Raw genomic sequence first — 12,636 nt, 5'->3', positions numbered from 1 at the left:
ATCATACATAATCTATACTGTCAGAATAAAGTAGACCGTAGTTTTAAAAAATTTATATTCCTGTAATATTATTATGGATAAAAATACTAGTTTCAATAAAAGAAAGGAAATAACATAATTGAAATTACTAAAAGAGAAAATGGAATCTCTCAATACTTACATGGACTCGTAACTCATGTTTCTTTGCATTAGTGTGACTAAAAATTTTTAGAGTGAGTGAGTGTGTGAATGAATGGAAGCCTTTCTAGCTTATTGAAACTAATCCTATTTATAGAGAAAAAATCTAAACTAATTGATATAATATTGGATTTCAAGTAAATTTTCACTTCAAGTAGTCTTACACTTCAAGTAAACTTAGACTTCAAGTAGTCTTAAATCTCAAGTAGTCTTGGATCTCAAGCAAACTTGAACTCCAAATAGTCTTGAACCTCAAGTAAATTTGGACATTAAGCATAAAGCAACTTGACCATCAAGCCTAACCCATTTTTATTTTTTTCAATCATAGTGTGCTTTACGTATAAAATCTTCAACTTTAACTGTCAATTTTTTTCGATATCGACCATTTGTGCTAAATTTTTAGCACAACAATAGCTATTTGATACATCTCCTTGTGTTGTCTGCGTTGATTTGCATCTTTTTATTGACTTAGGAGTTGAGGTATTTAGTTCCAGGATTGATGATCATTATTATCCAAGTAATGACCGGGGTCCTCATGTCAAGGATAAGAACCTAAGTTGCAATACTTCATTTACAATCTGTTGTTGCCCTACATTTGTGATTCAACATCATATTCGTTTGCAGTGTCAAGGATGATGACTTCGAGGAACTTGAAGGCATGATCATTAATCCAACTGGTTATGTCATTGATTATGTGCATATTTATCCTTTGATATTTGTTATGTGATGCATTAGTAGACTTATATAAGCTGTGTTTTTTTCTACTACAAGCTTTAAATCGAAGATGTAGTTATAGTTAATGTTCATGGTGACATATACAAGGATTTAACTACGAAGATGTAGTTATAGTTAGTATTGATGGTGACATATACAAGGATCTAACTACAAAGCAAGTACCATGTGTATATATTGATAAGAGAATGGTTAACATGTACAACTATAACAATTGTAGTATGGAAATGGGTAAGAGAGTTTGTAAGAATAAAGATAACGTACGGAAGAATGAAAAAGATATTAATGTTGTAAGTGTGAGGAGTGTATGAAATTAGTCCCACATCAAAGAAAGTAAGAAAGAGTGAGGAGTTTATAAGATGAGAGACACACATATATATATATCCCTCTCTTCTAACTAACTTCGCCTTTGCCAGCTTTTCTTTTATTAATCTATTTTTAATTTTTTCCCTTTTCTTTTTTTTTGACGGGTAAAAGTAGCAATATCATTCATGAATAGGTCCTAGGCGTTCTAACCAGGCCATATTACAGATATTTTGGGGTGCTTCTTCCATCCACATTGTGTTTGGAGTGGTAAGAGCCATATTTGCTAATTCATGAGTTATCCTATTACCATTTCTCTTAACATGTGAAAATTCTACTGATCTAAAACTAGGAATTAGATGCAAACAGTCAACAATAAAAGTACTGAGATAATTACTTTGAATTCTTTTTTCTCTAAGACTTTGTATGACCTCAATGTTATCACTCTTCACAATAATATCAAAAAAACAGCATTTTCGAGCTCTTTCTAAGCCCATCAAACATGCTAAAGCCTCAGCCTCATGTGACTTAATAGATAAATTTACTTTCCACATGCCAGACATGAGTATGGTTCCTTCTGAGTCTCTTGCCACTGCTCCTATTCCCACTGTCTCCTCATCAATGCATGATGCATCCACATTAATTTTCAGCTTGTGGGTTGGTGGTCTTCTCCAAAATTCTACACTTTGTGAACCTAGCGGAGGTGGGTGAATTACATCCTCAATTACTGTGAGAGCTTTTTGGTACTCTTTGAAATTCTTCATGGCTCTGTCTGCTACTTCCATGGGTGATCTATCTACTTCTTCGTGGAGGACTTCGTTTCGTGCAACCCAAAGGTGGAGAATGCTCGTGCATAAAAGACCCTGCAAATCCATGTCCAATTTATCCAATAATTCTTCAATCCACTTTCTGATGTCCAAATCAAGGAAATCTGAGGTACGAATTCCCAATTGGCTATGAAACCAGAAACAACGAGCAAATTCACACTCTTTGAGTAGGTGATGTTCTGTTTCCTTCTTTTTCCAACACCTTGGGCACAGCGCTATGCAATTCACTCCTCTTTTTTGCAGGTTGAGGCGAGTTGGAAGTGAATTGTTCAACACTCTCCACACATAGTTTATTACTCTGGGGTGGGCTCTGGCTTTCCACAATCTCCCCCATCTTGGTTCGTTCAGGTCTAGGAGGGGTTTGCTTCTGTTTTTGGCGATTCTTTTCTTGCATAATTCGGTGGTATGCACCTTTAACTCTGAATTCTCCATTTCTTGTGAATTTCCAGTAAAATTCATCTTGTAGATTTGTGATTGGTAGTGGAATTGTTAGGATTTATTGAGCTTCGAACTCCAAAAAATTTTCTCTAATTAGCCTGGCATTCTATCTATTTCCATTTTCATCCATAAGGTCTCTCACAACTGCATTTTCTCCTAAAGAGTTAATAGGACTCCAAATCTTGAAACCATTCTGATTTGGGAGCCAAGGAGAGCCCCAAATTTTGACTGTTCTGCCCGATTCAATTTTCCAAATTCCACCCATTTGAAGCACTCCTTTGGCATTCCAAATACTTCTCCAAGTATAACTTGGTGAGAAGCCTGCTGTGGATTCCAGAAAATCTATTCTTGGGTAGTATCTGGCCTTTTTGAGTCTAGCGGCTAGGAAATCTGGTTTTTTCATAAGTCTCCATCCCTGTTTGGCTAGCAGTGCCGAGTTAAATCCTTCAAAATTCTGGAATGGCAGAGCTTGTCCCATTTGACCTAGTGCATTTTCCTCTCTCCATTTTTACTTCTCCAGTAGAATTTTCTAATCATTGCGTCTATGTGTTGGCACAATCCTTTTGGGATCTGGAAACATCCATGATGTAGGTGGGTATCGCTTGGATTACTGCTTTAATCAGAGTTTCTTTTCCCGTTCTTGATAAGTACCTTTTCTTTCCAACCTTTGAGCTTCTTCCAAATTCTCTCCTGGATGAAATCGAAAACCTCTTTTTTGGATCTTCCTACAAAAGTAGGTAGACCCAAGTATTTAGAGTGTTGCTCTACTGCCTTTATCCCTAACCAATCTTATATAAGCGTTTGTCTGATAATTGGTACATTTTGTCTGAAAGAGATTTCTGATTTATCAAGGTTGATCCTTTGGCCCGAGGCTGCTTGGCATTGGACCAGAACTTCTTTGATTGATTGGATGTCTTGATCTGTAGCTCTTGAGAAGAGTATGCTGTCATCTGCGAAAAAAAGGTGATTTATCTGTGGTGCTTGTCTTGCTACTCTAATTCCCCTGATCATCTTCCTTTCCTGTGCTTTAATTAATAGTCCTGATAGAACCTCGGCAAAAAAGAACAAACAAATAGGGCGATAGTGGATTTCCTTGCCTTAGTCCTCTGCTAGGCTTGAAATTCTTGCTTGGGTTCCCATTGATCAGCACCGAAAAGGACACTGTCGATATGTATCTCCAGATGAGGTTGGTTCATTTTGTTGAGAAGCCCGTTGCTGTCAGCACTTCTATTAGGAAGTTCCACTCAATCAAATCGTATGCTTTTGCCATATCCAGTTTCAAACCAATGTATCCTTTTTGTCCTGCAACTTTTTTCTTCATGTAATGAAAGATTTCAAAAGCCACCAGTCCATTGTCCGTTATAAGCCTGTCCTGCATAAAAGCACTTTGAAATTCTCCAACAATATCCGGTAGGATATGTTTGAGTCTATTTGCAATAGTTTTTGTTACAAGTTTAAAGATAACATTGCATAAAGAGATAGGTCTGAAATATTTTGTGTGGGTTGGGTTTTTTATTTTGGGTATAATGCAAATGTGAGTTGTATTGAGTAGGGTTGGATCAACAGTATTATTAAGGACATTTAGGACCTGTTCAGTGACATCTCTCCCCATGATCTTCCACATTCTTTGATACAAGAGAGCTGGCATCCCATCAGGCCCCGGTGCTTTAGTAGGATGCATCTGTTTGAGTGCTTGGAGAACCTCTTTAGCGTGAACTCTTAATTTAAGAAGTCTCTTTTTTCCTCTCCAACCCTTCCTCCTACTATTGCTGCAGTTTCTTGGATGTTTTCTACTTCTTCTGAACCAAACAACGTTTCAAAATAGCCCACCATGACCCCTTCAATAGCTTCCTCATATTCGTGGCACATGCCCATATCATCATGGATTTTGCTCACCCAGTTCCTTTTCTTCCTTTGCGATGTTTTCTGGTGAAAAAATTTGGAATTTTTATCACCATATTTTAGCCAATTTGTTCTTGAGCATTGAGCCCATCAGATTTCCTCCTCCTTTAATGCTTCATCTAGATCAAATTCTACTTCTTTGATTTTCAAAAGCGTGCCTTCTTCTTGTTTTAGAGTGTTGAGGTGCTGAAGTTTGTTTTGCAGGGACCTTATTTTCTTTGGGATATCTCCAAAGTTCTCCTCTCCCCATTTGTATAATTTTTCTCTGCATTATTTCAGCTTCATGTAAATCGGTTGATCACTCCTTTCCCAGGCTTCTTTGACTATTTTTTCACAGTTTTCATCCCTTAACCAGCACTCTTCAAATCTGTATCTATGGGGAATTTTTCTCCTCCTTCCCTGATCTCCTTCCATATCTACAAGAATTGAGCTGTGATCAGACTTGTACCTGTTAAGGTGTTACACCACAGTCTTCGGGTAGGATTCTTTCCAGGCCAGAGTCGCCATGGCTCGGTCTAATCTTTCTTGGATATTGCTTTCCCCTCCTTTCCCATTAGTCCAAGTGAAAGAGTGACCCACAAAACCCAGGTCAAGTAAATCATTGGTTTGGATAGCTTCTCTGAACCCTTCAACTTGTGAGAATGTGACCAGATTCTCGCCTTGTTTTTCATGCTGCCCCATGATTTGGTTGAAGTCTCCGAAAATCATCCATGCCATGTCTTTCACTTCCATATCTATGTGGTTAATAGATATAGATCTGATCATTACATCGATTGTTTCATCCCACAGTACCGCCAAACCTCCTGCCCGCTATTTTCCTTCACCTTCACAGTCGACACCTACTATATTTGCTAGCCCTTCTTTATACCTTAATCTTAGCATTTCAGCCTCATTTCTTCTTGTCTCCATTAGGAAGACTAGGTTGGGTCCTTTTTGTCTTATGAGCTTTGACAGAGCTCGGACTGTCCATGGGTTCCCAAGCCTAACAGTTTCAACTAATGAGTCTCATTGGTCTCGGCGGGGCTACCCTGCAGCCGCTGCCGTTGTGACTGTATCTTCTGGTGTGCCTTTCCTCACCTTTGGCTCTGGGTTGTCCAGTTTCATCTCATTAACTTCTTGTATCTTCCTTTTTTGTGCTCCTCCTTCACTATTTTTCTTTCCTCGTGTTGTCATCGCGGTTGCTTGTCTGGCCTGTCTTTTCCACATTTTGGTTCCTACTTTGGTTGGTGTGCTCATTGTGTTGGTTGAGTCTTTTAGATGCTTTGACATTCCTTTCTCCTTGTTCTCTTCTTTTCCTTGCTTCCCTTTTTCTTCTGTTTCTACGCTATCTCCAGTTATGATGTCTTCCAGGCCCATAATCATTCTGTCTGGCTCTTCTACTTCTTGTGTGCCTTTATGGTTCTGTGTCAGGTTTAATTCTTGTGCTTTTGTTTCTTGGAGCTTTGTTGGTGTTATGCTTCCTCTTTCGGCGGGGCTTCCAGTTCCTCCTTCTATATCGTTTTCTTCGGCCATTGTTAGCTTTGCCAGCCCTTCCAGCATTTTCTCTTTAAGTTTCTTCAGGTTGGGTACATTTATCCCCTTCTTCTCCTCTGTATCGCTCTTGTTTTGCATTTTGCCCTTGTTTAGTTTGGTACCCAAACTATCTGCTTTTAGCTATGGACCCATATTTTTGGATCTATTTGTCCCTTTTTTCTGGTCTTCAATAGCTTTGGCACAGTTGTTCTCCTCGTGTCCTATGACTCCACAGTAATAGCAGAAATTTGGTAGCCTCTCATACCTGAAGTCCACCCAAATTAGTCCATCTTCTTTGCTACCCAGATTTGCTCCCTTGAGAAGGGATTTATGGATGTTCACAGTAACTATTGCCTTAAGGAACCTTGTTTGGTCTCTTGTGACTTCGTATATTTCACATTCCTTTACCTCTCCTAAGCATCTTGCTATTTTCCTCCCTAATCTGGCTGTCTTACAATGTTCAGGCAAGTTTCACATTTGGACGTTGATGTCTGCTTGGTTCAGTCCTTCCCCTTCTAGCTCTTCTTTTCTATCCCACTTTTTTAATATCAGCCATGAGTTTCTAAAGGACCAAGGGTTCCCTTCTAGGATTTTTTCTAGGTCAGCTTCGTTATGAAAAAAGAACTGATAGAGTTTTGGTTTCAGCTCAACGATCCTCATTCCCCGTGGTTTCTTCCATATGTTATGCACAGCAGATTAGATCCATGAGATGTTGATGTTTTTGTCTGAGAGCAGTTTTCCAACTAAGTTGTTGTTGCAGTTCTGTAGCCCTCTTCTATATCTTCATTATTGAATAGTATCAGTGGTTCCTCTTCTTCATGTTCAGTTGTTGAGGTGTGTGGTGTGGGTTCTTTGTTGTTTGACATTTGGTTTGGCAATGGAACAGGATTCTACCGACGTATGTCTAGCACTATAGCGATGGATGCACGATGTTGTACGGATGGATTCACTACACTCCTTCAAAATCCTAGGAGAGCTCTTGGGTCAAGGAAAGAGAATTTTGATCTGCCCCATATAATTTTTTCCCTTTTCTAGCACATCCTTTCATTTTCCAAAATTTAAGTCATATTGAGCTAAGTCCAGAAATAAGTCCGAGAGACTTTAACTGCATATTCTTACTAAGATTCTCATTATTCTTCTCTTCAACTTAGATAATTAATTCAAGTTTTAATGGATGTAATAATATCTTTTGCTCTGCATAATATCTTTCACTTTTTTTTTAACATTTAATTCTTAATTCTGATTTTGTAGATATATTTTGAGTTTCAAATTTAAATTGCACACTTAGTTTAATTATGTATAGATGCAAATAAAATTATAATTAGTTTTGACTTTTTATACAAAATTCTTGAAAAAAAACTACAAATAAAATATTAAACATAGTTTTTTCAAAGGTTATAACCATAAGACCTCACAATGCACATACAAAATCATCGCCACCATTTTCGATATCATCAATTTCAGCATCCATGTCATCAAGATCAATGTCACCCGCAACAAATTGTCCACTGAGTTTTTTTCCCACTCCTAAATTCCTAGCCTCTTGAATTATTGAAAGTATTGACTCAATGCTTTGACATGATGAATCATCATCATCCGCACCAATATTTTGCAACTTGAATCCCCTTTGGTCCATCAATTCCTCTGGCAAGTTATTTAGGTACCACGGGTGCATTTTAACTTCAGGTATAGTTATTCTCTTCAATAAAATTAGAACAATTTGTCAGAAAAATTAGGTGATAATTTAATAACTAAATTACGCTAGTGATATAAAGCTAAATATTAATTATATCAATAATTACAATGTATTTTGATAATTATATAGTACCTTCTCTGGGTTTGCTACAAATATTTGAGATAGAAGGTGCCCACAATCCTTTGAGACACGAACATAGTTTGGAATAGAATAGTGGGCATTGAGAATTCTCTGTCAAAATATTAAAAATGATAATTAAAATTATAAAATTGTTTTAATAAATTATTATACTATCTCCACTTGTTCGTTGGGCAAATGCAAGCAAAGGCAACTAAAAGAAAATTTGTGTTTTGTCTATAATTATACAATATAGTAGTGGTTTAGGCAAAAACGTTTAAAACGTCTTTAAATAAGGATGTTTCATCTCGTTCATTAACTAAATTATTATATATTAAATTTTTTACTTAAAAGTATTGTCATTATTAAAAATGTTGCTATATTTTTAAAATCGTTACTCTAGTTTTGATACTAACTTTTTTAATTTGTTTAAAATTTAAATTTTTAACAAAAATTTTATTAAAGGATTATTTTATTTTTTTACTTTTTTATAAATTTTATAATAGTATTTTTCTACTTCCATTTCATTATCATTTTGATATTTCTCTCATTTTTTATGAATTTAATAATTTTTTTATGAGTTAAATTTTTATTTACAGTTTTTACAATTCTTTTAATAATCCTTTTTTTAATATTTGAAGATTTATATTTTAATATACCAATTCTTATTTTTAATTATTTTATTTTTAGTCTAACAATTCTTATATATTTTTGAATTTCTTAAATAAAATTTATGGTAAATTTGAGATTTTGAAAAAAATTATTTTATATTAATTTAAAAATTTGTGTCATTTGATTTAATATTAGTTAGAATTATTAATTTTTGGTTTATTAATTTAGATAATTTAATTATTTTTTATTAAATCTTTTAATTTACTTGTTGATTCAATTGTATTCATAATTTACGTTTTTATTATTAATCCACATTTTTTAAAACACGTTTTTTAATTGCGACCAAATAAACAACTTTGGAAAAAGTTGTTTTTGTTGTCTTTATATATGAGTAATGCCTATAAAATATATTATTTATTTTATTGACAGCAAAAAAAATCATTTCTTTTCTTATATCCGCAATCGTTATTAGTGTTATTGAGAGAGATGCTAAAAGAGTGCCCGTGAGAATCAAGTTAGTTTTTTTTATTACAGTATTTATCAATCCAATAAGGAAAGGACTAATTTGTTACAGATCTGAGCTTCATTTAAAAGTTTATCGTTGGCTAACGAATTGTTACACGCACAAAATGGAATTCGAACTACAAACCCTTGCTTAAGCGGACTAGTTAACCAACTAATAAACTAATCCATGTTGGTTGAGAGTCAACTTATTTAATAAGTTGGTTATACCATGTCAGCAAAGTTGTGAGAAGTTGTTAGATTAGTTCAATTACTTTGTAAAAAAGTAACTCAAATTCATTTCATTCAATATAACAGAAATTCTCTTATCTTTTAAAAACTTTAATTTCTTCTCTTTCTCTAGTCTCTCCATTCATTTTCTACAAAATCTGATACCTCACATAATATCAAAGCTGCAAATCCATGGTGCCTAAAGACAATTTGATTGCACCAAAAGTTCCTACAAACTTTTTTCGTCAAAATTTATTTTCGATATTTGCCTCCGTCAAACTCAACAAAGTAATTTTAAAGTATTGAAGAAACAGGCATTAATGTGCATCAAGATCAATAAACTCCAAAATCACCTTAATTTAAGAAAGATTCCTCAAAAGTTCAACTTAAAATAAGGTCAGTGCAAAAAAATAGCCTCAAGCTTTTATGGATTGGGAAGTTCAACATCACTGTCTTATAGCAAGCTCGTGTTTCAATGATGAAGCTTTGTCAATATAGTTGTTAAGTATGAATTTATATTGAAAATCTTGAAAGCCTTAGGCAGAATGGAACAAATATTAAAAAGTAAGCTTGAATTAGAATCACTAATAATGCAAGAGGAATTTATAAATATGATCGAAGGAGTGGAATTAGGGCCAATACAAGCACATGCCACTCAAAAAAATGAGAATCAAGATAGTTCAACACAAGGAAAAGACTATGATAGAGGTTGTGTTGGCTACAATAGAAGATGATATAAATGTGGTAGAGGTTTTGGCATAATAGGAGCTTCTAAAAAGGTAGAACTTTTGAAGATTAACTATGCTTTTATTTATTCAAATAAAAATTTGCTAATCCTTATAGCAACCTTTAAAAGCTACACCATCACTATCAATGTCATTTTGTAGCAACACACAAGTGACCTCTCAACCATCAATTTCTAATCTCAAGTCAATTTTGCATTGTCCCACTACAATGTCAGACACAACATGGTATCCAGATTGATGAGTTTGGAAAACTCTTATTTAATTTTGATAATGAACAAATATTATTAAAATATTTAATTACAAAATTATTAATTTAATCTTAATTTATATTTGCCTAATTAATAATTTTGTTATGCAGATTTTATATTGGGCCGAAAAATGAATTTCTGGCTTAAGCCCAATAACCAGCCTTGTTACATGTTTTATACTAAGTGGCTGAAATTTTATATTGATGGGCCAAGCTCAATGTTGATTACAACCAAGCCCATGGTTAATTTTTTATGAGAGCTTCCTATGCTTGATCCGAAACAAAAAAAAATTCATCAGGAAAGCATATGTTATTACTTGGGCCAGATTTAATAATTGATGAAACTAAGCCCAATTATATGCAATGCTAATTCCTCATGCATTACCCGAAAACAATGAGGAGGGAAGCCAAATTATTTTCAACAGATCCAAAAATTTAAACATGTGGTGGATTTCAAATTACACTCAACTATCATTTATTACATGGGAACTATGAGAGAGAAATTGATAAAGTGATTTGATTGCAAGCACCAAGGCTACACGTTTGTCAGTAAAAAGAAAGGGAAATTGATTCACTTTTATCTTTTGTTTCATTAACTACTATTTCTCTTTCCTCTCTCTCATTCATCTCTTTCTTGTTTTTCTTCTTCGGTCTTTGTCCAGTAAACCATGGACGCTATGCTCATCAACAAAGAAAAAGAAGAAGTCGCATGCATCAAGACCATCAAGTTAATGATGGCAGGAAAAAGTAAAGTATGTAGTGGCTGAGATTTTCACCAAATGTGGTTAGATTTGGTGAGGTAATCTCGAGCTCTTCATGCTCAGAAAAGGAAGATGAAAATTCGGCCAGCAAGGGAGATTCTTGAAGCATGGCTTGTCTTTGATTCTGCTCAACCACCACAGGGAGTAGCTAGAGTGGCGAAGTGATGGTTGAAGGCAGAGATTGAAGCAGATGAAGTCATCATCATCATGAAGCATCAAGGGCCAGAAATCCATCTTGGAGAGCAAGCCAAGGATGGAGAGCCCGGATTGATGAAGGGTGATGATCAAGAAAGGACTAGAGGTAATTGCATGTTGGGTTTTGCATGGTTATCTCTTTTCTCTCTATGTGGCCGAACCGGTTCTGTATGTTGAAGGAGGAAGAAGTTGGTTCGGTTTTGGCTTCAATAAGTGGAGGCTCCTCTCTTCTATAATAAGGGTGGACAACCACTGTTTGAAGCAAGGAAAAAATTTGAGAGTGGCAAGGCACAGAGTTCTCAGAGCTACCTGAGCTAATAGATTTCTCTTCTCCTTCAATGTATTCTGTTTAGAATTTTTCTGTTTAATTTTGTCATGTCTTGAGTCTCATGGAAAAGGCAAACAAGTGAGGTTTGTATGAAAAAGCCATAGAGCGGAAAAAGGCAGAGAGTGCAAAATTAAAAGAAAAAGCCATAGATGTCTTAGAGGTCCTTTGTTCATCTATGTTGTGTATCAGAGCTTGGTCTCAAAGAGATCAAGCTTTGCATCTTAGAGTAAAGATCCTCATGGCAGAAAACAGTGGCGCAAATGTGGTGTCTTACAATCTGGCTGAAGGTCAATCAAGCAACAGACCTCCCCTTTTCAATGGGAAAAATTATACCTATTAGAATGAGAGGATGAAAATATTTGTACAAGCAGTGGATTACAGACTATGGAAAATTATCTTAGAAGGTCCTCAATTCCCATCTACCACAAGTGCTGAAGGAGTGGTCATTCTTAAACCAGAAGCAAGCTGCACCGAGGAAGATAGGAAGAAGGTGGAGTTAAATGCCAAGGCAATCAATCTGCTCAACTGTGCTATCAGCTTTGAGGAGTACCGACGAGTATCACGATGCACAACGGCAAACGAAATCTGGGACAAATTGCAAATCACTCATGAAGGAACCACCATTGTAAAGAAGACTCGGACAGACATGTTAAACAGGGAATATGAAATGTTTGCAATGAAGGAAGGAGAGTCCATTGATGAACTGTTCGAACGGTTCAACTTCATCATTGTTCGCTTAGATGCTCTTGGAATTACTCATTCAGAATCTGTGCTAGTGAGAAGAGTGTTGTGATGCCTTACAAAAGAGTGGGAAACAAAAGCTTTAATTATTTCTGAGAGTAGTAGCTTAGATTCCATGACACTTGATGATTTGAGAGGAAATCTTCTTGCTTTTGAAAACTCCTATTTGAAAAAAGATTCAAAAAAGAAAGGAATTGCTATTTGAAAAAGGACTCAAAAAAGAAAGGAATTGCCTTTTCTTTTGTGACTAACCCTCTGGATGATGAATCCAGTGATAATTCTTCTGAAAATGAGTTTGTGTTGTTTGCAAAAAAAATTCAGGAAAATGATGAAACTCAAAGGCAAAGGCAGCAGCTCAAGGAGGATGAAGAAAGACCTTAGCAAAGTAATCTGTTACAATTGCAAGGAAATGGGTCACTTCAGATCTGATTGTCCCAAGTTAAAAAAGGAGGAGAAGCCGAAAAGAGTGAAGAAGAAGGGACTGATGGGCACATGGGAAGATTTGGAAAATGACTCAGATGATGATGATGAAGAGTCTGAGACTAAATCACAGCCTTGTCTCATGGCAAA

The 12,636-nt window shown here is 35.6% G+C and overlaps 2 protein-coding genes across 2 annotated transcripts in view; both read right to left on the bottom strand.

Moving 5' to 3' along the window:
* Positions 1-1,394: 1,394 nt before the first annotated feature.
* On the bottom strand, positions 1,395-2,498 carry LOC107469042 (uncharacterized). Its single transcript, XM_016088434.1, has one exon. The coding sequence runs from the start codon at positions 2,496-2,498 to the stop codon at positions 1,395-1,397; it is 1,104 nt and encodes a 367-aa protein (XP_015943920.1).
* Positions 2,499-7,264: 4,766 nt separating this feature from the next.
* LOC107469166 (serine/threonine-protein kinase SAPK2-like) overlaps positions 7,265-12,636 on the bottom strand; it is a 37,330-nt gene continuing 31,958 nt past the window's right edge. The window contains exons 8-9 of the mRNA XM_016088548.3: positions 7,720-7,818; positions 7,265-7,590 (exon numbers count right to left, since the gene is read on the bottom strand). Coding sequence (XP_015944034.1) covers positions 7,303-7,590; positions 7,720-7,818 — 387 coding nt within the window. The 3' untranslated portion in view covers positions 7,265-7,302. The remainder of the gene's footprint in view (positions 7,591-7,719; positions 7,819-12,636) is intronic.

The sequence above is a fragment of the Arachis duranensis genome, chromosome 10 (genome assembly GCF_000817695.3).
Source record: "Arachis duranensis cultivar V14167 chromosome 10, aradu.V14167.gnm2.J7QH, whole genome shotgun sequence".
NCBI classification, from domain to species: domain Eukaryota; kingdom Viridiplantae; phylum Streptophyta; class Magnoliopsida; order Fabales; family Fabaceae; genus Arachis; species Arachis duranensis.
The sequence above is the reverse complement of the archived record's forward strand: the minus strand, read 5'-3'. Positions and strand labels throughout refer to the sequence as shown.

What these genes read in the sequence shown, in the direction of transcription:
- LOC107469042 (XM_016088434.1), bottom strand. Translation starts at nt 2,498, where the DNA reads ATGAATTTTACTGGAAATTCACAAGAAATGGAGAATTCAGAGTTAAAG.